Source organism: Rhinopithecus roxellana, chromosome 17, assembly GCF_007565055.1.
Source record: "Rhinopithecus roxellana isolate Shanxi Qingling chromosome 17, ASM756505v1, whole genome shotgun sequence".
Lineage (NCBI taxonomy): Eukaryota > Metazoa > Chordata > Mammalia > Primates > Cercopithecidae > Rhinopithecus > Rhinopithecus roxellana.
The window spans coordinates 39,636,720-39,658,891 of NC_044565.1; the positions used below are offsets into that span (position 1 = coordinate 39,636,720).

Sequence of the window (22,172 nt, forward strand, 5' to 3'; positions counted from 1 at the left end):
GCCGGAGTTAAAGGAGGAGACCTCCCGCTGGGCGCGGTGGCTCACACCTGTAATCCCAGTACTTTGGAAGGCTGAGAAGGGTGGACCGCTTTGCGCCCAGGAGGTCGAGACCAGCCTGGGCAACATAGCAAAACCCAGTCTCTACAACAAATACAAAAATTCGCTGGGCGTGGTGGCGGGCACCTGTCGTCCCGGCAACCTAGGAGGCTGTGGCGGGAGGATCGCTTGAGCCCCGGAGCTCGAAGTTGCAGTGAGCCCAGATCGCCCCACTGCACTCCAGCCTGCGCGACAGAGCGAGACTCTGTACAAAAAAAAAAAAAAAAAGGCCGGGCTTCGCGGCTCACGCCTGTAATCCCAGCACTTTGGGAGGCCGAGGCGGGCGGATCACCTGAGGTCAGTAGTTGGAGACCGGCCTGGCCAACATGGTGAAACCCCGTCTCCAAAAAATTTTTGTAGTTTGTAAAAACACAAAAATTAGCTGGGCGTGGTGGCAGGCGCCTGTAATCCCAGCTACTCGGGAGGCTGAGGGAGGAGAATCGCTTGAACCTGGGAGGCGGAGGCTGCAGTGAGCTGAGATTTTGCGCCACTGCCCTCCATCCAGCTTGGGTAACAAAGTGACACCCTTTATCAAAAAAAAAAAAGTAAGGAACCTCACAGTCGCGCGAGGTGGAGTGAGGAAATGCAGATGTCCTCAGCACTCGCCTTTTAAATCGCGCGTCGTCATTGCTGCCTCGCGTAAAGGCCCCACGGCGCTCTTCACCTACACCGCCCCAGGCGTACAACCTTGCCGGTCCGGAGCTCTCCGCACACATCCACCTCACCCGGCGCGCAGCGGACAGCCTTCTACGTCACGTCAGCGCCGCGCCGCAAGGAAGGCCCCCTTCTCTGCCTCCGTCTCCTCCCGACGCAGGCGCCGCTTTCTGGAAGGTTCGTGAAGGCAGAGAGGGCTTATCGTTATTACCCTGCGGCCGGCCAGAATCCGGGTCCATCCGTTCTTTCCCAGCCCACCCAGACCCAGCCGACTTTGCCATGCCCGAGAATGTGGCACCCCGGAGCGGGGCGCCTGCCGGGGCTACCGGCGGCCGCGGGAAAGGCGCTTATCAGGACCGCGACAAGCCAGCCCAGATCCGCTTCAGCAACATTTCCGCCGCCAAAGGTATCATTCTCAGGGCCTGACCCGCGGCGCCGCGGGTTTGAAGTCTGCGCTCTCACCGTGGGCTTGAGTTGGTTTGGCTCTTTTCACGTTCTTTCGGGTGTTCCCCTCTTGTCCTCCCTGTGGAAGCAGCCCAGTGAAGGGATCCTTATTCCTGTTTTTCTGCCGATGATTGCCAGCCCGGAGTATGGAGGCCTTTGAACTTGCCCCATTTTGCATCTTAGCCTCCCATAGTTTTTCCTCCTGCATCGTGCAGCATTCGTATTGGAGTCGAAAGCAGTTCAAAATGCCGAGGATTGCGTGCAGTCTTCCCTAGGGGTCTGACGCTTAAGGGCTGTCGCTTGTCTGCTTATTGGAACTGGTAGAATGCACAGTATGTTTTAGCTTTCTTATTCTTATTTAAAGAGGTACTAAATAAGCTTCACTTGGCACAGCTGTTGAGACGAATTGGGTGAACTCCGCGTCTAAATTGGGGCGAGGCTCATTGTACTGGGATGGATGTAGGAACCGACTTACGTGTCTTGTTTGAAATAGTTGCGGAAAGTTACGTTGATGTCGTGTCTGCGTGTGCAGTGAAATACAGGCAAATCAAGAAACAATTTTTTGGCTTTTTGTAGAAAAGTGTGGCACGCATTGGAAATCAGACCAGATTTCATTCTCTGCTTCCGTTACTTCATGTCTCAGTGACCTGTAACCTCTGTGCCAAAGATTTCTTACCTATAAAATTGGGGAGGAAATGTTTGCTTTTTAGTGTTAAGATTAAGAGAAATCGAGTTGAGATAGAAAACTCGAAGGAAAAGTCAGGACAGAGGTTTAGAGATCTTGCCCGCGTGTATGTTGAGTATAGTATTTCTTTTGGGTTGAAGAATAGTATGTTTGCGGAAGAGGTGAGATTAGAAAGCTAGGTTGGGGCCAGATGTTAAAGGCCTGGTGTCCTGGAAAGTATTTGACTTAATCTCCCCCAGCTATCGGATCATTTCTTTTTAACCAAGTGTAGGCTGCTGTGAGGATTCAGTGAGAAAGCATGTAAAGACCCATGTACACCTTAAAAGTATTTGCAGTCATCAGCCCAAGTAACTGGGAATGTGATGGTGCTTAGATAGGTAACGCTGAATGTAAGAAAAAGCAATCATTTCTAACTTGGGCCTAATGAGTTGGAAAGGTCAGAAAGGCCAGATTTAGGATTCATTTGGAAGTTCAGGAGATAATGTACCTGGAAACGAAGATTTGTAGGTTAATTGAGGACCATAGTGGAAACTTACATTTATTAGATTAGGAACAGAATGTTGAAAGATAAATTTTGGTCCAGGCGGGGTGGCTCACATCTGTAATCCCAGCACTTTGGGAGGCTGAGGCGGGCGGATCACATGAGGTCAGGAGTTCAAGACCAACCTCACCAACATGGAGAAACCCTGTCTCTACTAAAAATACAAAATTTGTCGAGTGTGGTGGCATACGCCTGTAATCTCAGCAACTGGGGAGGCTGAGGCAGGGGAATTGCTTGAACCTGGAAGGCGGAGGTTGCCATGAACCGACATCGCGCTGTTGCACTCCAGCCAGGGCGACTAGGGAAACTCTGTCTCAAAAAAGAAAAATTTGGGGGCCAAGAGAGTTTATAATATGGTTGATACTCAACAAACAAGATAAGTGGGAAATTTAGTAACCTTTGAAACAAAAGTGAACAGAGAACTGAAACAGAGGAGGTGTGCATGTGGGAAGGAAAGGCCGCCTAAATTATCTGCGAAGATGACCCGTTATATCTTGAACTCCTGGCCTCTAGTGATGGCCCACCTCGGCCTCACAAAGTGCTGGGATTACAGGTGTGAGCCACTGTGCCCGGCCCCAGGGATGTTTTATAACATACTGATGATGAACAAAAGCCACCGTGCCCGGCCCCAGGGATGTTTTTTAACATACTGATGATGACCAAAAGCTACGATTTGAGAGTTTTGGTTTTTGTTTGGTTTGTTGGACTGGTTTGTTTGTGGAGATGGAGTCTTGCTCTGTCCCCCAGGCTGGAGTGCAGTGGCGTGATCTCCGCTCACTGCAGCCTCCACCTCCTGGGTTCAAGCCATGCTCCTGCCTCAGACTCCTGAGTAGCTGGGACTACTGATGTGCACTGCCACACCCAGCTCACTTTTGTATTGTTTGTAGAGGCGGGGTTTCACCATGTTGTCCAGGCTGGTCTTGAGCTCCTGACCACCTCAGCCTCCCAAAGTGCTGGGATTACAGGTGTGAGCCATCCATCCGGGCCTTGGTGGATTTTTTTTTTTTTTTTTTTTTTTGAGGCGGAGTCTCGCTCTGTCGCCCAGGCTGGAGTGCAGTGGCTGGATCTCAGCTCACTGCAAGCTCCGCCTCCCGGGTTTACGCCATTCTCCTGCCTCAGCCTCCCGAGTAGCTGGGACTACAGGCGCCCGCCACCTCGCCCGGTTAGTTTTTGTATTTTTAGTAGAGATGGAGTTTCACCATGTTAGCCAGGATGGTCTCGATCTCCTGACCTCGTGATCCGCCCGTCTCGGCCTCCCAAAGTGATTTTTTTAAAAGAGTATCTTGCTCTGTAGCATTTCCATTGTGGTTTGCCCTTTTGGTGGTGTTAGTGTTAATTTTTGCTGTAGGCCACCTGTATACCATGTTCACATTAGTGAACAACTGTCTTTACTCTCAGAGATTACACACTAGACAGAGTAAACAAATAAGTGAATTATATATAAATTGAGCATTCCTAATTTCAAATACTCTAAAATTGAAAACGCTTCTGGTCCTAATCATTTTGGAAAAAGGATACTCATCCATCAGTATGTTAGATCTAGGCAGTTCTGTTGCTGCTTGCCCTGTTTTAAGGAATGGAGGAAATAGCAATTCTCAGAGCTCCTAACTAGATTGTACCATTTTGACATCTGAAGGAAGATGAGATGAATCCTCAAAATGTATTCTGCCATAAGCTGATTACAAATATTAGGCCAGGCGCAGTAGCTCACACTTTTAATCCCAGCATTTTGGGAGGCCGAGGCAAGCAGATGGAGGTCAAAAGATCGAGACCATCCTGACCAACATGGTGAAACCCCGTCTCTACTAAAAATACAAAAAAATAGCTGGGCGTGGTGGCAGCTACTCAAGAGGCCGAGGCAGGAGAATCACTTGAACTCAGGAGGTGGAGGTTACAGTGAGCTGAGATCGCACCACTGCACTCTAGCCTTGTGACAGAGTGAGACCCTGTCTCAAAATAATAATAATAATACTGCGTACAGTGACTAACAAAAAAGTGAAGCATCTTACATTTAAAAGAATTATTTTAATTACTCTTTCCAATAGATTATTTTTAGACAATGAATTTTCTTCTGTGGACACCGTGATTTGTTTCGCACCATATCCTAATAAGAACACAATGATCACTTGCGAGGGTCTTGATTTCCCATACTCCCAGCTATTCTGGGAGGCTGAGGTGGGAGGGTTGCTTGAGCCAAGGAGTTTGAGGCCACCCTGGGCAATATAGTAAGACCCTGTCTCTTAAAAAAAAATTCTGATTTATTTTCTTTTTTTTTTCCATCTGCAGCAGTTGCTGATGCTATTAGAACAAGCCTTGGACCAAAAGGAATGGATAAAATGGTAAAGAGTTGAGTCATTGAATACTAATTGAGCACTGCTGTTCACACTACAAGACCTTGATGGAGGGTTAGATGTGCTGTTTAAAAAGTAAAAGATGGGCCTGGGTGTGGTGGCTCACACCTGTAATCCCAGTACTTAGGGAGGCTGAGGGGCGAATCACCTGAGGTCAGGAGTTCAAGACCGTCCTGACCAACATGGAGAAACCCTGTCTCTACTAAAAATGCAAAATTAGCCAGGCATGGTGGCTCATGCCCGTAATCCCAGCTCCTCAGGAGGCTGAGGCAGGAGAATTGCTCGAACCTGGGAGGCAGAGGTTGTGGTGAGCCGAGATTGCGCCATTGCACTCTAGCCTGGGCAATAAGAGCAAAACTCCGTCTCAAATAAATAAATAAATAAATAAAGATAGTAGAAAGTGAGTGAGGCACAGTGTATCATACCTGTAATCCTAGCACTTTGGGAGGCCGAGGTGGGTGGATCACAAGGTCAAGAGTTAGAGATCAGCCTAGTCAATATGGTGAAACCCTGTCTCTACTAAAAATACAAAAATTAGCCAGGCATGGTGGCGAGCACCTGTAGTCCCAGTTACTCGGGGAGTGGGAGGCTGAGGCAGGAGAATCACTTGAACCCAGGAGGCAGAGGTTGCAGTGAGCCGAGATTGCACAGCTACACTCCAGCCTGGGTGACTGGGCAAGACTCCATCTCAAACCAAAACCAAAAAAAAGAAAAAAGTGTTGGGTACCTGGAGTTTAGAGGAAGGAGAGATTACTTTGGAGTCAACAGGACTAAACTATAATTCATACTTTAATACTTTTTAAACGATGAGAGTGCACACCCAAACATAGGTATCTATTATGTAGTTAAGAGGAAAATATTATAAATCCAAGTGTTGGGACTTCAGTTTAGTATTCCTTATGGATGTAACTTTGTATTCTAATGTGGGTCTCTGGGAGATAAAACATTATGGAGGATCATCTGGGTGATACTACAGATTATTCTCCTCTCTGGATATTTGAAAATCTATCCTTCCCAAAAATGCTGTTTTCCTTTTTGTAGGACAAAAAAGGAAAAAAGTTACTGTGTTGACTGTAAGAATTGTGTTCACCGCATTGCATGGTACTCCTTTAGGGCATCTATGGTGGAAATCATGCTTCTGATTAATAAGAAATTATTGGAGGTAGCAAGTGCTTATTTATAATATTTTTCCTTTTTTTCTTTTTTGTGTGTCTACATTTCTTCACTTTTAGATTACCCTGCAACAAAGGCACTTTTTTCTTTTGTAAAGTTGGACTGTTATTGCATATTCTTTTTTTTTTTTTTTTTTTTTTTTTTTTTTTTTTTTTGAGATGAAGTTTTGCCCTTGTTGCCCAGGCAATGGTATGATCTCGGCTCACCGCAACCTCCGCCTCCCAGGTTCAAGCGATTCTCCTGCCTCAGCCTCCCTAGTAGCTGGGATTATAGGCATGTGCCACCTCGCCTGGCTAATTCTGTATTTTTAGTAGAGATGGGGTTTCTCCATGGGTCAGACTGGTCTCGAACTCTCCACTTCAGGTGATCCGCTTGCCTCGGCCTCCCAAAGTGCTGGGATTACAGGCATGAGTCACTGTGCCCAGCCTGTTATTGCATATTCTTAAATTATTATGCTAATGTAAGGGAAGATAATTTAAAATTCAGTACTTTGCAAACAGAAATTAACTTCTCTATTTTGAAATATAAAAGTTTAATAAAACTGTTAAGGTGTCACACTGAAATATAACTTTGAAATTTTTTTTCTAGATTCAAGATGGAAAAGGTGATGTAACCATTACAAATGATGGTGCTACCATTCTGAAACAAATGCAAGTGTTACATCCAGCAGCCAGAATGGTAAGTATAATTTTAGGTGAGTCTTTTTGGTGATAGAGTCTTGCTCTGTCACCCAGGCTGGAGTGCCGTGGTGCAGTCTCAACCCACTGCAGCCTCCGCCTCATGGATTCAAGCAATTCTGCCTCAGCCTGCTGAGTGGCTGGGATTACAGGTGTGCACCACCACGCCTGGCTAATTTTTATATTTTTAGTAGAAATGGGTTTCGCCATGTTGGTCAGGCTGGTCTCAAACTCCTGACCTTATGATCCACCTGCCTCGGCCTCCCAAAGTGCTGGGATTATAGGCGTGAGCCACCGTGCCTGGCTAGGTGATTCTTCTTTTTTAAGTGTATTTGATATTTGGTAAACAGTTAAATTTATTTATTTGATCACGTATTTAAGCACAGTGAACACTTTTTGTGCTAAACAGGCATATTTTTAGGATACATTTTGTGCCTAACATTGTGCTTTTTGATGTAAGGTTATAATAAAACACGAATCAAGCCAGGCGTGGTGGTGTATACCTTTAATCCCAGCCACTCCTTAGGCTGATGTGGGAGGATTGTTTGAGCTCAAGAGTTTGTGGCTGCAGTGAGCTATAATCACACCACTACACTCCATTCTGGGTGACAGAGTGAAACCCCAGGAAAAAAAAAAAGACAGCTGGGCACAGTGGCTCACACCTGTAATCCCGGCACTTTGGGAAGCCAAGGTGGGAGGATTGCTTGAGCTCAGGAGTTTGAGACCAGCTTGGCCAACATGGCGAGACCTTGTCTCTACTGAAAACACAAAAAATAATAGCTGGGTGTGGTGGTGTGCACCTGTGGTCTCAGCTACTCGGGAGGCTGAGGTGGGAGAATCACTTGAGTCCAGGGGCAGAGGTTGTAGTGAGCTGTGATTGGGCTACTGCACTCCAGCCTGGGTGACAAAGTGAGACCCTGTCTCAAAAAAAAAAAAAAAAACCAAAACACAAGTCACCTTATACTTCATGAAAATGAGTATTTTTCTTCTCAAATGATTATTGTGTTCTTATTAGAATATGGTGCATAACAGTTCACATGTCCACAGAAGAAAATTCATTGTCTAAAAATAATCTGCTGGAAACAGTAATTATTTTACTTCTTTTATCTTATACTTGTACATGGAAACTTGGCATACACTTGAGGAATGAGGAGAGTAAAAACATAAACCTGTTGTCAAGTCATATGAGCAAAAACAGATGCATTAGAAATAAATTTCTATCAGGCCGGGCGCAGTGGCTCATGCCTGTGATCCCAGCACTTTGGGAGACTGAGGCAGGTGGATTACCTGAGGTCAGGAGTTTGACACCAGCCTGGCCAACATCGTGAAACCCCATCTCTACTAAAAATACAAAAATTAGCTGGGCATGCTGGCTGGCGCATGCCTTTAATTTCAGCTACTCGGGAGGCAGAGACAGGAGAATTGCTTGAACTTGGGAGGTAGAGGTTGCAGTGAGCCGAGATCGCGCCACTTGACTCCAGCTTGGGTGACGGTAAAATTCCATCTCAAAAAAAAAAAAAAAGAAACTTCTATCAAAAAAGTCCCTTTGAGTTATGTAAAGATGGCTTTTAAAAAACTTTTTTTTTTTTTTTTTTTTTTGAGACAGAGTTTCGCTCTGTCGCCCGGGCTGGAGTGCAGTGGCCGGATCTCAGCTCACTGCAAGCTCCGCCTCCCGGGTTCACGCCATTCTCCTGCCTCAGCCTCCCAAGTAGCTGGGACTACAGGTGCCCGCCATCTCGCCCGGCTAATTTTTTGTATTTTTTTAGTAGAGACGGGGTTTTCACCATGTTAGCCAGGATGGTCTCGATCTCCTGACCTCGTGATCCGCCCGTCTCGGCCTCCCAAAGTGCTGGGATTACAGGCTTGAGCCACCGCGCCCGGCCAAAACATTTTTTTTTAACAAAGATACTGATCAAATTTATGTATAATAGAAACAGCCTGGAATAGGCAAAATATCCAATGATAGGAAAATGTTTAAACAAATAGTATACCACAGCATGTTAATCGTACAGCCATTAAAAATTGTTCATGAAGATTTTTATAATGAGGAAAAACACTAATGAAAAACATGAAAAACAAAAGACAAAATTATATACTGTGAGCTTACTTAAAAAATAGAAAATGATTGGAAATCAACATACTACATACAAATACTAATGGTCTTTGCTTCAAAAATATTCAGTTGACACATTTTAATTTCTTCTTTCTGTATTTTCCGAATTTTGTATAATTACCACATACTATTTTACAACAAAAAAATTTTGTTACCCAGAAGTGACAAGTCTGTATGTAATAGTGCTATTAAAATGTTGAAAAATAATAATAATTTATCATAGGAAAATAAGCATCTTATTTGGAACATAAAATAAGACAGCATTGTTAAATAAAACAAAACTTCACTGCTACATGAAGTTTTGCTGTTTTCTTGGATGGTCCTGAGGCTTCATACGTTGTGCCATCCACCAATTACGAAAAGATGACTTTTTAATGAATCAGATTATACTTACAAGGGGTCTATTCAAATAAACTTGGCAAAAGACTCTTAAGTTAATACTCTGAGGCTGGGAATGGTGGTTCATGCCTGTAATCTCAGCACTTTGGGAGACTGAAGCAGGAGGATTGTTTGAGCCCAAGAGTTGGAGAGCATTCTAGGCAACATAATGGGACCGTGCCTCTGTAAAAAACAAAACAAAAAATACTTTTTAAAAAAAGTAGCCAGATGTGTTAGCATGCACCTATAGCACCAGCTACTTGGGAGACTGAAACAGGAGGATCTCTTGAGCCCAGGAGGTGGAGGCTGTAGTGGGCCATGATCACACTGCTGTACTCCAGCCTGGGTGACAGAGAGCCTGTCTCAAAAAAAAAAAAAAAAAGATACTCTAGTCTCATCTGGAATGCCCCATTTCTTAGCTTTCAAGTCTATAGAGTACCTATGATACATTTTTGCTTTCTGATTAGAACCTTTGAGTATCAGGGCAGGGGGAGATGACAGCCCACAATCTGAACTGGAGATCATCTATTAGTCTTTAATTTTAAATGAAACCCAAGGTAGACAACAAATCAGAAATCAGGAATCATGTTGAATCCTCAAATTCTGTTTGTGACACTGGTGTGATTACTTGAATTAAGTGTTACTGGGTTCTCTCATTTCTCATTGAGCAACTTGGCATTTTCTGTTCACTTAGCTGGTGGAGCTGTCTAAGGCTCAAGATATAGAAGCAGGGGATGGCACCACATCAGTAGTCATCATTGCTGGCTCCCTCTTAGATTCGTGTACCAAGCTTCTTCAGAAAGGTGGGTAGGATGTACTTTATTACTGAGTAAAGGAAAGTTTAAAAGAACAAACTTCAGGAAAAGCCAAGTTATTCATAAGTAATATGAGATTTAAGATTTAGGCTGGGCGCAGTGGCTCAAGCCTGTAATCCCAGCACTTTGGGAGGCCGAGACGGGCGGATCACGAGGTCAGGAGATCGAGACCATCCTGGCTAACACGGTGAAACCCTGTCTCTACTTAAAAATACAAAAAACTAGCCGGGCGAGGAGGCGGGCGCCTATAATCCCAGCTACTCGGGAGGCTGAGGCAGGAGAATGGCGTAAACCCGGGAGGCAGAGCTTGCAGTGAGCTGAGATCCGGCCACTGCACTCCAGCCTGGGCGACAGAGCGAGACACCGTCTCAAAAAAAAAAAAAAAAGATTTAATTTGGGATAACTAATCTGTTTACCAAGAATTTTTTAAAGTTTTAGATTTTGCTGTATTTATGATAGAAATTAGAAGAAATTTTCCTTTGGCTGCTGATATTTATTGGGCTCCTTTTTGAATGGAACTCAATTGTTCAAAAATGAGTGGTAGAGGCCGGACATGGTGGCTCACACCTGTAATCCCAGCACTTTGGGAGACCGAGGTGGGTGGATCCCCTGAGGTCAGGAGTTCAAGACCAGCCTGACCAACATAGTGAAACGCTGTCTCTACTAAATAAAAAAAATTAGCCGGGCATGGTGGCACATGCCTGTAATCCCAAGTAAGGCAAGAGAATCGCTTGAACCCAGGAGGCGGAGGTTGCAGTGAGCCAGGATCATGCCATCGCACTCCAGCCTGGGAAACAAGAGTGAACTCCGTCTCAAAAAAAAAAAAAAATGAATGGTAGAAATATTACTAATCTTAGACTCTTATACAAGGAAGAAGATTTGGGAGAGAAAGTCAGGATTGTCCTTGCTTTAGTAAATGGTATTTAATTATAGTAGTGACTCTCCAATCAGTTACTCTACTTATTATGTAGATTTGTGATATTTTTAAAAAGTATCGGCCGGGTGTGGTGACCTTGTAATCCCGGCGCTTTGGGAGGCTGAGGCTGGCAGATCAATTGAGCCCAAAGAGTTGAGACCAGACTGGGCAACATGGCAAAACCCTGTCTCCTCTGAAAAAAAAAAAAACTAGCCATGTGTGGTGGCATGTGTCAGTAGTCCCAGCTACTCAGGAGGCTAAGGTGGGAGGATCACTTGAGCCTAGGAGGTTGAGGCTATAGTGAGCTGAGATCAGGCCACTGCATTCCAGCCTGGGTGACCAAGTGAGACCTTGTCTCACAAAAAAAAAAAAGGTATAAAATTTGGCTTTAGTCTTAAGTATTAATAAGTATATAATCTATTTTAAATTGGATGGAAGTAAATTATTAGTCATTGTTAGCAGGTTACTGAAGCCACTATGTTTTTATTTTTTTTTTTTGAGGCGGAGTCTGGCTCTGTCACCCAGGCTGGAGTACAGTGGCGCGATCTCTGCTCACTGCAAGCTCCGCCTCCCGGGTTCACGCCATTCTCCTGCCTCAGCCTCCCAAGTAGCTGGGACTACAGGCGCCCGCCACCATGCCCAGCTAATTTTTCTATTTTTAGTAGAGATGGGGTTTCACCGTGTTAGCCAGGATGATCTCGATCTCCTGACCTTGTGATCCACCCGCCTCAGCCTCCCGAAGTGCTGGGATTACAGGCGTGAGCCACCGCGCCCGGCTGAAGCCACTATTAAGAATAGTTAAATTTGTGCTTGCTTTGACATTAATGAATAGAAAATTTTTAAGTCATGTCAAATGTGTCGTTTACCTGTTATAATTAAATAACTAGACTTTCACAAATGACAGGGATTCATCCAACCATCATTTCTGAGTCATTCCAGAAGGCCCTGGAAAAGGGCGTTGAAATCTTGACTGACATGTCTCGACCTGTGGAACTGAGTGACAGAGAAACTTTGTTAAATAGTGCAACCACTTCACTGAACTCAAAGGTGAGGCAAGCACTAACAGATAGTTGTCAAATTAATGTGTGTTACTCTGTGATTCTTGATGCTATACAGTACATAAATAGTCTCAAGAGTGACTAGGTAACTGTTATAATCTGTGTAATTGAATTGATTTAAGATTAAGAGAGGAAGTGAGCCATAAGGCTAACAAAGGAGTTGGAATATTTAATATATATTATATCCATTTCCACTTTTCTATTTAATGCATTGTAACAGTGTTTTGGTAAAGCTAGATGTTTTAATTTGCCTATAAGAAACCTTTTCCTCTGCCAAATCAGAAAGACTGCCATAGGTCTCTGGCAGTATAGCTAATTTTTATTGAATACTTAATATGGTGGGCATTGTGATAAGTTTTTTACATTTATTGTCCTCTTCAAGGTCCTCAGTCATATCCCCATTTTATAGATGAAGAGAGTAGATGTAGAGAAGTAACTTATCCAAGGACCGCTAACAGAAATAGCTGAGATTGGAACCCAGGACAGGCTGCTTATCATGGTCCATCCCTTAACTAATACATATGCTGCTTTTCTTATTTACCAAACTTAAAGCAGTGTTGTACTTTTAAATTTCTGTGGAATTCATGTCACTTGTTTTCTGTAATGTCTTGTGTTTATCCCGTCCTTCCCCTAATCCTTTTTCCTTTTAAAAATCAGCATTAAGTCCATACATTGATTTTGTTTGAATGTTAGATGGTGTTAGGGACACTAAGTGATACTGTTGGATGTCCCCAGAACTGATATAGATAGTATAACGTAATGGTTACAAGCACTAGTCATTGAGTCTAGACTGCTTGTTTTTGTTCAGTGCTGACTTCACCACTTAACTACGCTGTTTGGCCAAATGACTTAACCTCTTGGCTTCAGTTTCTCCATCTGAAGATTGAATGAGTTAATATGTAAAGTTCTGAGACCACTGCCTGGCATATGTTAAGTGATTGATAAATGTTAGCAATTTTTATGAACCCCTCATCAGGAATGTACATACATAACATTGATGCCTCATCACACATTGATTTTAGATAAGAAATATTTGGGCCGGGCGCGGTGGCTCAAGCCTGTAATCCCAGCACTTTGGGAGGCCGAGATGGGTGGATCACGAGGTCAGGAGATCGAGACCATCCTGGCTAACACGGTGAAACCCCGTCTCTACTAAAAAATACAAAAAAAAACTAGCCGGGCGAAGAGGCAGGCGCCTGTAGTCCCAGCTACTCGGGAGGCTGAGGCAGGAGAATGGCATAAACCCAGGAGGCAGAGCTTGCAGTGAGCTGAGATCCGGCCACTGCACTCCAGCCTGGGCGACAGAGCAAGACTCTGTCTCAAAAAAAAAAAAAAAAAGAAATATTCACGTAAAATTAAATTTATGCTTTTTGGATTTCCTGTAAAACTTTGATATTGTACAGTCCTGGCTATTATATTAATAAAAGAAAAAAGCAAGCATACATGTTTTTATTTTGTGCCCCTGGTGACAACCTGAATGGAAAAGACAGTTTATGGACTGTCTTCTTATGAGTGTTTCCCTCTTTGCACGCACACCCTACCGCAAAAATTATTAGAGCCCTTAAGTATATTTGTCATTGAAAAATTAGGACTTTTTCTACTGTGAAGGTAACTTTTTTTTTTTTTAAATAATTCTAGGTTGTTTCTCAGTATTCAAGTCTGCTTTCTCCAATGAGTGTAAATGCAGTGATGAAAGTGATTGACCCAGCCACAGCCACCAGTGTAGATCTTAGAGATATTAAAATAGTTAAGAAGCTTGGGTAAGCATCTCTAATTGCAACTTGAAAAAAAATTTGAAAATGAGCATAAGATTGCCAAAAATAAATAAGTTACGAACACCTAGATGAAGGTCACAAAGCTCTCTTTTCTCTTTTTGGTTTTGTGTTCATGAGAACTTGTATTAGTAAGGGGATCTCAAGATTTTGTTTATATTACTTTATGATAATAAGACAGCAGTGGATCAAAGAGATCCAGTAATGGGGCAATAGTAAATGTGAGGCTGAATCACATTTTATTGGACTGATGACTTTTAATCTGTTAACAGTCTATTAAATGTACAGATGTCCACTCCCTCTTAACTACCCCTTTTTGTTTTTTTCTTAGTGGGACAATTGATGACTGTGAGTTGGTGGAAGGGCTGGTTCTCACCCAAAAAGTATCAAATTCTGGCATAACCAGAGTTGAAAAGGCCAAGATTGGGCTTATTCAGTTTTGCTTATCTGCTCCCAAAACAGATGTAAGTAGAATCCAAATGAAATTGGTTCTGTGTTTAACTTTTTAATAACTCAGGCATTTCTTTATTAAAAATAGGAAATACTTCTAGTGATTTAAAGCATAGATCTCAAAAGAATTACTAGAATTGAGACAAAAATAGAGATTGTTGGTGCTACAAGTGACAAGTCTATATTCTCAATTTGGATATTGAAATTGAGAAATAGCCGATAGCAGCGATGCCTGTAGTCCCAGCTCCTCAGGAAATTTAAGCAGAAAAATTGCTTGAACCTAGGAGTTTGAAGCTGCAGTGTGCTATTCCATCACCTGTGAATAGTCCCTGCACTCCACTCCAGCCTGGGCAACATAGTGGGACCCCATCTTTTCAACGTTGTTAATTTGCAAATGCACACAGATTAGAGAGGGACTCCATCTTTTAGAAACAACTAGGGTACCCATTTTATATTTTTTGGTTATAAAAAATGTACTTGTAAAAAAGTAAGATGCCAGTGTATTTAGTTGAAAGTAAGACTGAAGTTTGGGGTATGTATCTTATCCAGACTCTTTTCTATGCATGTCTGTATAATTTATTGCTTGGTATAGTTTTGGTTGAATTTATACAGTACATAGTATTTTCACTTAAAATTCTACTTTTAAACTTAAAATATCTTACAATGCAAATTATGATGTTTTTTCTAAACAGATGGATAATCAAATAGTGGTTTCTGACTATGCCCAGATGGACCGAGTGCTGCGAGAAGAGAGAGCCTATATTTTAAATTTAGTGAAGCAAATTAAAAAAACAGGATGTAATGTCCTTCTCATACAGAAGTCTATTCTAAGGTGTGGGACAATTTATTTTGTTCATCCCTTAATGATAATTTTGAATCTCCACTAGCAGTTTATTTTTTCTGATAAAATATTTGATTTAATCACTTACTCTAAGTTCGTATTTTTTAAGGGACAACGCTTAGGTGAAACGAAATAGAGAATTTTTATTTTAAAAGCACAGAGATAAAATGTTAGGCCTCAGTATTGTACCATCATTTGCTCAGACCAAGGGAAAAAAATGGTGTAAGTTCAGTTAAGATGTCTAGGAAAAGCACTTTAAAGAAATATATGACTTGTAAATTTAAAACAATAAAGGTGTAATTTTGTTTTTTTGTTTTTTGTTTGTTTGTTTGAGACGGAGTCTCGCCTATGGCCCAGGCTGGAGTGCAGTGGCATGGTGTTGGCTCACTGCAAGCTCCGCCTCCCGAGTTCACGCATTCTCCTGCCTCAGCCTCCGGAGTAGCTGGGACTACAGGTGCCCGCCACCATGCCCGGCTAGTTTTTTTGTATTTTTTTAGTAGAGACAGGGTTTCACCGTGTTAGCCAGGGTGATGTCGATCTCCTGACCTTGTGATCTGCCCACCTTGGCCTCCCAAAGTGCTGGGATTACAGGCGTGAGCCACCGCGCCCAGCCTCTAATAGCAATTTTTATCGAAACATTTGAGTTGAGTAAACCACCAGAAATCTGCATTTTAACTGGAGTTTTGCTCTTGTTGCCCAGGCTGGAATGCAATGGTGTGGTCTTGGCTCACTGCAACCTCCACCTCCTGGGTTCAAGCGAGTCTCCTGCCTCAGCCTCCCAAGTAGTTGGGATTACAGGCATGCACCACCACACCCGACTAATTTTGTATTTTTAGTGGAGACAGGGTTTCTCTGTTAGTCAGGCTGGTCTCAGACTCCCAACCTCAGGTGATCCACCAGCCTCGGCCTCCCAAAGTGCTGGGATTACAGGCATGAGCCACCACGCCCGGCTCTATCCTCCCTTTTAAATGTGGGATATATAATCTTTCCTAGACCAAGATCCTAAACATCAAGCCTTGTTCTTTTAAAAACCAAGTTTATTGCAGAATTAATTACCTAGTTAAAAGTGGAATTTATTTAAAGGTCTGTGCAATTGCTTGCCTTGTCACGGGCGTGTGTCACCATGCCTGGCTAATTTTTGTCTTTTTAGTGGAGATGAGGTTTTACCATATTGGTTCGGCTGGTCTTGAACTCCTGACCTTGTGATCCACCCGTGTTGGCCTCCCAAAGTGCTGGCATTACAGACATGAGCCACTGTGCCTGGCCAGTATTTTTTTCTAATAGACACATTCCTATTTATTAATATGCCAGAATGTACTGTGGGTGTTCATTTTATATAGTCTTTGATTAAAGACTCAGAAGACTTGGTTCTAATCCCAGTCATATAATAGCTACTGACCTTGAGTAAATTGCCCCCCAAACTCAGTTTGCTCATCTGTATAATAGGGATAGTAGTAATATCTACCTTTCTAGTATCACATAGTTGTTAGATTATTCACAGTTCATGGGGAAGTATAAATTTGTGGAGTCTGAATTAATACTTCTAAATTCATGAAGTATTAATAAGCTTTAATTTACCAAGATGTGCTCATTTTTTAAGAAAAATGAGATCAGGCACAGTGGCTCACACCTGTAATCCCAGCACTTTGTGGGGCTGAGGTGGGAGGACCACTTGAGACCTGAGTTCAAGACTGGCCTGGGCAACATAGAGAGACCCTGTCTCTATTAAATAAATGGGCCAGGTGCGGTGGCTTGTGCCTGTAATCCCAGCACTTTAGGAGGCCAAGGCACGTGGATCATCTGAAGTCAGGAGTTCGAGACCAGCCTGGCCAACATGGTAAAACCCCGTCTCTACTAAAAATACAAAAATTAGCCAGGTGTGGTGGTGGGAGCCTGTACACTCGGGAGACTGAGGCAGGAGAATTGCTTGAACCCAGGAGGTAGGGGTTGCAGTGAGCTGAGATCGTGCCATTGCACGCCAGCCTGGGCAACAAGAGTGAAATTCCATCTCAAAAAAATATATATATAAATAAATGGGGAAAAAATAGTGACCTAGTTATTTTGTGTGTGTTATTAGTGTCATTGGGGACAGAGTACATTTTAATACTGGAATTGTACTAAAATGTCCTTAGAACTGGAAATCTTATTTTGACCTTATGAACTTAGTAAACTAAAGCATTTTTCTTCAGAAATAATGATTGGTCATTTAAGAAACAGTAATTAAAACCTTAAAGGCATTTGAAGAGCAAAATTTTTCTTTTAACCTAGCATTAACATAATCACTGATTTTGTATTTTAGAGATGCTCTTAGTGATCTTGCATTACACTTTTTGAACAAAATGAAGATTATGGTGATTAAGGATATTGAAAGAGAAGACATTGAATTTATTTGTAAGGTAAAACATTGACATCTATATTTGTGGAAAATGTCTAATAATCAGATAAATGTTGCCTTAATTTGTGGATTTGACTTTTTTTTCCAGACAATTGGAACCAAGCCAGTTGCTCATATTGACCAATTTACTGCTGACATGCTGGGTTCTGCTGAGTTAGCTGAGGAGGTCAATTTAAATGGTTCTGGCAAACTGCTCAAGGTAACAATATTACACTTAAATTTTTATTTGCTTAGTTTTGGGTGTGAGTTTTTTTTAACCCTTCAGATACTTAATTTGGAATCTGTTTACTGAAGATTACAGGTTGTGCTAGCCCTGGAAAAACAGTTACAATTGTTGTTCGTGGTTCTAACAAACTGGTGATTGAAGAAGCAGAGCGCTCCATTCATGATGCCTTATGTGTTATTCGTTGTTTAGTGAAGAAGAGGTAATGTCAGTGTTACATTATTAAGTAACGTTTTGAACATTAAAACTACTGTATTCTGTTTTTCAAGATATAAATAGTAAATTATTAAAAATTTCTGTTGGATAAAATAAGCTGAAAATATATTTGTGAATTTCAGGGCTCTTATTGCAGGAGGTGGTGCTCCAGAAATAGAGTTGGCCCTACGATTAACTGAATATTCACGAACACTGAGTGGTATGGAATCCTACTGCGTTCGTGCTTTTGCAGATGCTATGGAGGTCATTCCATCTACACTAGCTGAAAATGCCGGCCTGAATCCCATTTCTACAGTAACAGAACTAAGAAACCGGCATGCCCAGGGAGAAAAAACTTCAGGCATTAATGTCCGAAAGGTAATCATTTAATCTCTAATGTAGAAAATGTTGATTAATATAAAATATTGAAAGCTTTGTAGTCATCTGTTGAATGGAAAGCTCTATAATGAAAAGCATAATCTTGGATTTAAATATGAGGTCTGCTGCAGGTTGATTAATCTATGCCATTGAGTGAGAAGGAAGGTGGTAACATCTTAGGAGGTAGTAGTATTTGTTCACTAAATCTGCCACTTACTAGCTTTTAGCAAGTTACTTAGTCCTCAGTTTCCTCAGGTGTAAAAACAGAGATGATTAATAGTTCCCTCATAGGCCTGTTGTGAGAATTAAATGCATTTCTAGTTAACAAGCTCTTAGATAAATTCTTGGCATATACTAAAGACTATAAAAAATCATTGCCCTAGTTAGCATGAGCTAGTGTAGTTGTGTAAGGTAATCACATAGTAATAATATCGCTTTTTTTATTGATGTTTTGTTGAGGAGACAAATAATAAACACATGACGGGAAAGAACTGATAATCCGACGTTATATTTTCTGTATGGTACAGAACTCCAAAGGATGGAACTGTCTGTTTAGGGAAGGTTTTATGAAGATTCATTTTTTGGTTGGTAGGGGATGAGGAAATTCCAGATGGGTAAGCAGTGGTTTTACAGGTGAGAAGGACCAAGTAGTTCTTCATGTGTGTAGAGCTGGGATTATATATTAAAGATAATAGTGGGCTTTAAGGTTGGAAAGATTGGATAAAAGCTATTAATAGACTGGACGTGGTGGCTCACGCCTGTAATCCCAGCTCTTTGGGAGGCCGAGGTGGGCAGATCACCTGAGGGCAGGAGTTTGAGACCAGCCTGGCCAACATGGCGAAACCCTGTCTCTACTAAAAATACAAAAAAAAAATTAGCCAGACGAAGTAGCAGGCGCCTTTAATCCCAGCTACACGGGAGGCTGAGTCAGGAGAATTGCTTGAACCAGGGAGGTGGAGGTTGCAGTGAGCCAACATCACACCATTGCACTCCAGCCTGCACGACAGGACGAGACTCCGTCTCAAAAAATAAAAATAAAAAAGCTCTTAATAGAATGAGGAGGCCCTTGATTATTGAGCCAGCCATTTTTTTTCCCCCTTCCCGTAGTTGGGATCCACTAAAGTGTTTTTTGTTTGTTTTTTCTTTGGGGACAGAATCTCGGTCTGTCGCCCAGGCTGGAGTGCAGTAGCACTGTCTCAGCTCACTGCAACCTTCTCCCAGGTTCAAGCAATGCTCCTGCCTCAGCCTCCCGCGTAGCTGGGACTACAGGCGTCTGCCACCACACCGGGCTAATTTTTTTGTATTTTTTAGTAGAGACGGGGTTTCACTGTGTTGCCCAGGCTGGTTTTGAACTCCTGAGCCCAGGCAATTCGCCTGCCTCGGCCTTCCAAGGTGCTAGGATTATAGGCGTGAGCCACCGTGCACGGCCTAAAGATATTTTTAAGCACGAGGCTAAGGACATGAATATTTTAAGAAGGGAAGACTGGAAGCAAGGATGCCTGTTAGAGGCCATCAAGAGTAATCCTAGGATAAAGGGAAGTAGGATAGTTCAATGAAGAATTTAAGGTGGGAAATATGAGACTCTAGACCGGTGTTGGTCTAATTAAGTATTAAAATTCAGAGATGATTTAAACATTAAACAGATAATGTTTTGTTTTTTTTGTTTTTTTGAGATAGTCTCACTGTCACCCAGGCTGGAGTGCAGTGGCGTGATCTTGGCTCACTGCACTCTGCCTCCTGTTTGAGCCATTCTCTTGCCTCAGCCTCCCGAGTAGCTGGGACTGCAGGCGCTTGCCCCCACTCCTGGCTAATTTTTTGTATTTTTAGTAGAGACTGTTTCATTATGTTGGCCAGGATGGTCTCAATCTCCTGACCTCGTGATCTGCCCGCCTTGGCTTCCCAAAGTGCTGGAATTATAGGCGTGAGCCACCGCGCCTAACCAAGATACTGTAATTTTTAACTATGATCATAATTTTTAACTGTGATCATTTTGCTAATTTTACCAACATTTAAAAATAAGTGGCAGGGTGCGGCGGCTCACATCTGTAATCCCAGCACTTTGGGAGGCCAAGGCAGGCCGATCATGAGATCAGGAGATCGAGAACATCCTGGCTAACATGGTGAAATGCTATCTCTACTAAAAATACAAAAAATTAGCCGGGCGTGGTGGCGGGTGCCTATAGTCCCAGCTAGGCCGAGACAGAATGACGTGAACCTGGGAGGTGGAGCTTCCAGTGAGCTGAGATTGCGCTACTGCATTCCAGCCTGGGCAACAGAGCGAGACTCCAACAAAAAAAAAAAAAAGTGATACGTAGAAAAGAAGTTGTTTGTGAGTTAGGATTGGGTGACTATAGCATTAATTCAGTTTTTCCAAATTTTAGTTGAAATAACATCCCACAGTGTAGAGAAGGGCTTAGTAGAGTATCATATTCTAATCTGCCTGGACAAAGGAAAAACTAGATTTAAGTCTTGAGGTACATTGGTAACCACATAGCTGCTGATATATATTATTAAAGACACTAAAAGCAACTTGTGCTGATTTGATTTGCAGGGTGGTATTTCCAACATTTTGGAGGAACTGGTTGTCCAGCCTCTGTTGGTGTCAGTCAGTGCCCTGACTCTTGCAACTGAAACTGTTCGGAGCATTCTGAAAATCGATGATGTGGTAAGTGTTTCCAGGTTGCAGATTTTCTTAGGAGGTCAAAAAGGCATATATTTTTTAAAAGTTTTTTGTTGTTGTTGTTTGGTTGGTTGGTTGGTTTTTTTTGAGACAGAGTTTTGTTCTGTTGCCCAGGCTGGAGCACAGTGCCACGATCTCGGCTCACTACAACCTCTGCCTCCGGGATTCAAGTGATTCTCCTGTCTCAGCCTCCCGAGTAGCTGGGATTACAGGTGTGAGCCACCACACCTGGCCATTGTTTTTTAAAGGTTTTGCTTTTTTTTTTTTGAGATGAAGTCTTGCTCTGTCGCCCAAGCTGGAGTGCAGTGGCACGATCTCGGCTCACTGCAACCTCCGCCTCCTGGGTTCAAGCAGTTCTCCTGCCTCAGCCTCCCACCTCCCAAGTAGCTGGGATTATAGGCATGTGCCACCACACCTGGCTAATTTTTGTATTTTTAGTAGAGACAGGGTTTCACCATGTTGGTCAGGCTGGTCTTGAACTTCTGACCTTGTGATCCGCCTGCCTCGGCCTCCCAAAGTGCTGGGATTACAGGCATGAGCCACCGTGCCCGGCCAGGTTTTTACTTTGGATAAATGTTTGCTAGTCATCAAGGTGACAGCAGTTCTTAATACAGTTTTTCCTTTTATTAATTGCCTTAAACATTTTCCAGCCTTAAAATTCTGTCTGGTTTTGAAATCTAAGTTTTTCTCTTATCAGGTAAACACTCGATAATCTGGATAACTGACTAGCACCATTATGGTCACCAGTATTGCAGCTGGCGTGGAAGAAGATCACCTTGGTGTTCCTTGTTTGGAAGATTATTTCCTCTGAATTTTTGGGCTTGGTGTTCCAGTTGGCATTTGCCTGAAGTTGTATTGAAACAAGTTAATGAAAATATTAAATATTTGGTTTCAAAAGGCAGATTGATTTATCTTTTCCCAACATTCTGTTATTTCTGATACTTTTGAAAAACTAATAAAAGAAGCGTAAAAAGTGAGTTTACATGTTGCCCAGTATGCTCAACACTGATAAATGCCCATTGGCATTAAAAACTACCAACATGTAAATATATATATATGCTGTCTTAAAAGTGAATGATACGGCCGGGTGCGGTGGCTCAAGCCTGTAATCCCAGCACTTTGGGAGGCTGAGACGGGCGGATCACGAGGTCAGGAGATCAAGACCATCCTGGCTAACACGGTGAAACACCGTCTCTACTAAAAAATGCCAAAAAACTAGCCGGGCGAGGTGGCAGGCACCTGTAGTCCCAGCTACTGGGGAGGCTGAGGCAGGAGAATGGTGTTAACCCGGGAGGCGGAGCTTGCAGTGAGCCAAGATCTGGCCACTGCACTCCAGC

General features: G+C 42.8%; 1 protein-coding gene across 1 annotated transcript; it reads left to right on the forward strand.

Annotated features, from left to right (window-relative positions):
- Positions 1-738: 738 nt before the first annotated feature.
- Positions 739-21,796, forward strand: CCT4 (chaperonin containing TCP1 subunit 4). The gene is made up of 14 exons (XM_010384444.2): positions 739-1,156; positions 4,707-4,759; positions 6,533-6,622; positions 9,807-9,915; positions 11,748-11,890; positions 13,540-13,661; positions 14,005-14,137; positions 14,816-14,955; positions 17,264-17,360; positions 17,448-17,558; positions 17,654-17,784; positions 17,921-18,155; positions 20,707-20,820; positions 21,533-21,796. The coding sequence occupies exons 1-14, from the start codon at positions 1,030-1,032 to the stop codon at positions 21,545-21,547; spliced, it is 1,620 nt and encodes a 539-aa protein (XP_010382746.1). The 5' UTR covers positions 739-1,029; the 3' UTR covers positions 21,548-21,796.
- The last annotated feature ends 376 nt before the right edge of the window (positions 21,797-22,172 follow it).

What these genes read in the sequence shown, in the direction of transcription:
- CCT4 (XM_010384444.2), top strand. Translation starts at nt 1,030, where the DNA reads ATGCCCGAGAATGTGGCACCCCGGAGCGGGGCGCCTGCCGGGGCTACC. An exon ending in AAAATAGTTAAGAAGCTTGG is followed by an intron (nt 13,662 to 14,004) that starts GTAAGCATCTCT and finishes TTTTTTTCTTAG; the next exon opens with TGGGACAATTGATGACTGTG. An exon ending in TATCTGCTCCCAAAACAGAT is followed by an intron (nt 14,138 to 14,815) that starts GTAAGTAGAATC and finishes TTTTCTAAACAG; the next exon opens with ATGGATAATCAAATAGTGGT.